The sequence below is a fragment of the Gigantopelta aegis genome, chromosome 13 (assembly GCF_016097555.1).
Source record: "Gigantopelta aegis isolate Gae_Host chromosome 13, Gae_host_genome, whole genome shotgun sequence".
NCBI lineage: Eukaryota > Metazoa > Mollusca > Gastropoda > Neomphalida > Peltospiridae > Gigantopelta > Gigantopelta aegis.
The window spans coordinates 25534662-25539661 of NC_054711.1; the positions used below are offsets into that span (position 1 = coordinate 25534662).

The 5000-nt window shown below is 37.8% G+C and overlaps 1 protein-coding gene across 1 annotated transcript in view; it reads left to right on the plus strand.

Annotated features, from left to right (window-relative positions):
* LOC121387432 (dentin sialophosphoprotein-like) overlaps nucleotides 1-5000 on the plus strand; it is a 22415-nt gene that overhangs the window by 10412 nt on the left and 7003 nt on the right. The window contains exons 3-5 of the mRNA XM_041518543.1: nucleotides 43-145; nucleotides 560-653; nucleotides 2477-2543. Coding sequence (XP_041374477.1) covers nucleotides 43-145; nucleotides 560-653; nucleotides 2477-2543 — 264 coding nt within the window. The remainder of the gene's footprint in view (nucleotides 1-42; nucleotides 146-559; nucleotides 654-2476; nucleotides 2544-5000) is intronic.

The window sequence follows — 5000 nt, forward strand, 5'->3', positions numbered from 1 at the left end:
TAAGGCACTAGTGAATTACTGGTACTTTAATTTTAATTGCAGACCTATGGCATAAAGAACAAGTGCACGAATACACTGGAAGTGATGACGTATGTGGACTACGTAGAAATGAACGGCCCTGCCAACTTCGCGGGGATGAGAAAAGGTAATTAAAGAAAGGAATGTTTAGCATAACAATTGTTTATAATGCTCCCCTGGAAAATATACAGAAAACAAAAGAGAGAAGAAACTTTGCTTGAGAGGGTGTGTGGGTTGGTGGGTTCGATCCCCTGCATACGCGCCTGTTGCCCCAGTGTTTAATGGTGTCGGAGAATGACCCCCAAGCTGTGCCGAATTTATAAGGGGGCAAATGGGGGCCCCTCCCCTCTGACTAAGGGCTTCCTTTATAAAAAAGTTTTTAATAATTATAAAATTAGTTCATTTGTTTTTTATTTGTCATGTAATTTAATTTCTATGTTGAGGAGCCCCCGAACCTGAAGTGCCCCGGGCCCCACAAGGTCTAAATCTGGCCCTGCCCCCAAGAGGTTTCCTAATTATGTTCATTTCTTTCCTTCATTAGGTGACGTCATTCTATCTGTGAATGGTACCACTGTGGAGGACTTGACTCACAAAGAACTGGTAGTGAGGATTCAAGAGAGTTCTAATGTCCTCAGGTTTGTCTCGATCACTACGATCTGAACAGATCATGCCCTTTTAAGGGCCCCTATGGGCAACCTAGGGAGACACCTCAGCACCAAATAGGTCCCACCCAGAGCAAATTTTAACGACTCATTGGGTAGGTGTAAGACCACTACACCGTCTTCTTTCTCACTAACCACAAATAACTAATCCATTGTCCTGGACAGACAGCCCAGATAGTTGAGGTGTGTTCCTAGGACAGCATGCTTGAACCTTAATTGGATATAAGCACGAAAATAAGTTGAAATGAAATGAATAGTGCACACTACGGATATTCAATTCCTAGCTAAAAGTTGAAAGTTTGTTTTGTTTAACGACACCACTACAGCACATTGATTAATTAATCATTGGCTATTGGATGCTAAACATATGGTAATTCTGATACGTAGTCATCAGAGGAAACCTGCTACATTTTTCTAATGCAGTAAGACATCTTTTATGTGCACCTTCCGACACAGGACAGCATATACCATGGCCTTTGAAATGCCAGTCGTGGTGCATTGGCTGGAATGAGAAATAGCCCAATGCGTCACATTGATTAATTAATCATCAGCTATTGGATGTCAAACATTTGGTAAATCTGACCCGCTATATTTTTTCCATTAGCAGCAAGTTATGTTTTATATACACTTTTCCACAGACAGGAAAGCACACTCCACGGCCTTTGACCAGTTGTGGTTCATTGGTTGGAACTAGAAAAAACCCAGTCATTTGAATGGATCCACCGAGGTGGTTCGATCCTGAGACGAAAGCACCTCAAGTGAGCACTTAACCAACTGAGCTAAATCCAGCTGAGAATTCTGGCTTGGTTAACAACAACCTAGCACATTCTGTCCTGTCTGGAGTATATTATTAATATATACCAGAGACTAGATAAATACTAAAATATTAGACGTATTATGCTCGATCTGGGGTTTAAATATTAAAGACATGCCTTAGACTTGGACTTCCAGCCATCGTGCCACGACTGGTATACCAAAGGCTGTGGTATGTGCTATCCTGTCTGTGGGATGGTGCATATAAAAGATCCCTTGCTACTAATGGGAAAATGTAGCGGGTTTTATGTCTTAGACTATATGTCAAAATTACCAAATGTTTGACATCCAGTAGCCAGTGATTAAGAAAATTGATGTACTCTAGTGATGTCGTTAAACAAAATAAACTTTAACTGATATATACCAGAGACTAGATAAATATTAAAATACTAAACGTATTATGCACGATTTGGGGTTTAAATATTATACACTTCCCCATGGGCGTACATAGGATTTTGAAAAGGGGGGTTCCAATACATAGGATTTTGAAAAGGGGGGTTCCAAAATAGATTGCAGAGATATTGGGCATATATTTCTATGTTGAGTAAATATAATAATGTCAGATATTAATGTCCGATATATTAAATTATAAAATAAAGCGATTTATGGGGGGGGGGGGGTTCGGTCGAACCCATCGAACTCCCCCTATGTACGCCCATGTTCCCTTAGACTTGGACTTGAAGGAATCTTTAGATGATCAAAAGTTTCTTTTGTTTTAACGACACCACTAGAGCACATTGATTTATTGATCATCGACTACTGGATGTCAAACATTTGGTAATTTTGACATATAGTGTTAGAGAGAAAAGCAGCTACATTTTCCCCATTAGTAGCGTAGGACCTTTTATATGCACCATCCCACAGGCAGGACAACACATACCACGGCCTTTGATATACCAGTCGTGTTGCACTGGCTGGAACGAGAAATAGGTTTAGATTATCGATATATTTGTTCACGTTACTGTTTGGTCTTCTGATTGCAGGTTGGTGATTTTGTTTGAAGACTGTTGTCGAAAGGTGGAGCTCTACGACAGATTTATAAAGTTGAAGGTTTGTGAGGACCTTTTAATTAACGTACAAAAACCAAACAAAAGCCCCCCAAACTCACAACAAAATCAATCATAGATAAATAACTTCATTTTTAGAAACTTTCCTCAGTTTGATACCAGAGAGGTTTCCGACTAATACAACCCTGTTAAAGGCATATTGTCACAGACCACTGACCTATTTAATGGTCTAACAAAGTATTACCTGAACAAAAATAATTTGATTTGTCCCCAAATGTACTTTATTCAACCATCTTCATAACCATCATACTCCATTTATTAATGATATTTTGTAAAACATTATTGAATTGTGGCAATGGTCCATAATTCAAAAACTAAAATTGCCGAGAGGGTTGACATGGATATCACTCCATCATGGTTCAGTTAATGTGATGTGATAGCTAGATTTGGTTTCCAACAATATTAATGTAATTTTTATTTATTATCCATTTGTAGAGAAATAAGGTCCTTAAACCTGTGACAGTATGCCTTTAACAATGATTATGCAATGATAGTAATAAATACATTACTCCGTTTAAAATGTCTGTGTCCAAATATTCTATGTGTATTTGGTCGTCCTAAAGATGTTCAGTTCTTCCAAACTGGAATTTACCTTCAAATAATTTTATACGTACGAAACAAAAATGTATATTAGGTAGTAAAATGAAATTTAGGCGACTGACAAACATCTTATGATGGCAGGAAACTGTACATGAATAATATATTTAAATATTAAACACATTAAACACCTCTAAACCGGACACCCTCGAGACCAAGTAAAAAGTCCAGTTTTAAGAGGTACCAGGTTTAGAGAGATTCTATTCAGCACAGATATTTCAAAAGAGACCATGAAATACGTCTGGATTCTAGGGAATTCCGGTTTACAGAGGGTCATGTTTTGACAGGTTTCACTGTGTCGTAGATCTGGCCTTCTCCTAAACATTTCATAAAACACAAGGCGTGAAATGAAGCATAGAGCATCTGTGCATATGTTCTTTCGAAATTATGTTCTGGAAATGTGGGGTGTGTGGGGAAGCAACTGCCACCTGCCCCGTCTACCGTTAGCTATGACTCCATTTAACAGCCAGGTAATAACATTAATAGTCTACCCTCACCCCTCACCCGACACCAACACATGTCCCTTCCTTACTGGATGCACATAATACAATATAACATTATCAAGCATGCTTGGTATTCAGTCTTTGTAGGTTTTGATGGATTCACACACAGTACAATATAACATTATCAAGCATGCTTGGTATTCAGTCTTTGTAGGTTTTGATGGATTCACACACAGTACAATATAACATTATCAAGCGTGCTTGGTATTCAGTCTTTGTAGGTTTTGATGGATTCACACACAGTACAATATAACATTATCAAGCGTGCTTGGTATTCAGTCTTTGTAGGTTTTGATGGATTCACACACAGTACAATTTAACATTATGAAGCGTGCTTGGTATTCAGTCTTTGTAGGTTTTGATGGATTCACACACAGTACAATATAACATTATCAAGCGTGCTTGGTATTCAGTCTTTGTAGGTTTTGATGGATTCACACACAGTACAATATAACATTATCAAGCATGCTTGGTATTCAGTCTTTGTAGGTTTTGATGGATTCACACACAGTACAATTCAACATTATCAAGCATGCTTGGTATTCAGTCTTTGTAGGTTTTGATGGATTCACACACAGTACAATATAACATTATCAAGCATGCTTGGTATTCAGTCTTTGTAGGTTTTGATGGATTCACACACAGTACAATATAACATTATCAAGCATGCTTGGTATTCAGTCTTTGTAGGTTTTGATGGATTCACACACAGTACAATTTAACATTATCAAGCACACACAGTGCTTGGTATTCAGTCTTTGTAGGTTTTGATGGATTCACACACAGTACAATTAACATTATCAAGCATGCTTGGTATTCAGTCTTTGTAGGTTTTGATGGATTCACACACAGTACAATTTAACATTATCAAGCGTGCTTGGTATTCAGTCTTTGTAGGTTTTGATGGATTCACACACAGTACAATTTAACATTATCAAGCGTGCTTGGTATTCAGTCTTTGTAGGTTTTGATGGATTCACACACAGTACAATTTAACATTATCAAGCGTGCTTGGTATTCAGTCTTTGTAGGTTTTGATGGATTCACACACAGTACAATTTAACATTATCAAGCGTGCTTGGTATTCAGTCTTTGTAGGTTTTGATGGATTCACACACAGTACAATTAAACATTATCAAGCGTGCTTGGTATTCAGTCTTTGTAGGTTTTGATGGATTCACACACAGTACAATATAACATTATCAAGCATGCTTGGTATTCAGTCTTTGTAGGTTTTGATGGATTCACACACAGTACAATTTAACATTATTAAGCGTGCTTGGTATTCAGTCTTTGTAGGTTTTGATGGATTCACACACAGTACAATTTAACATTATCAA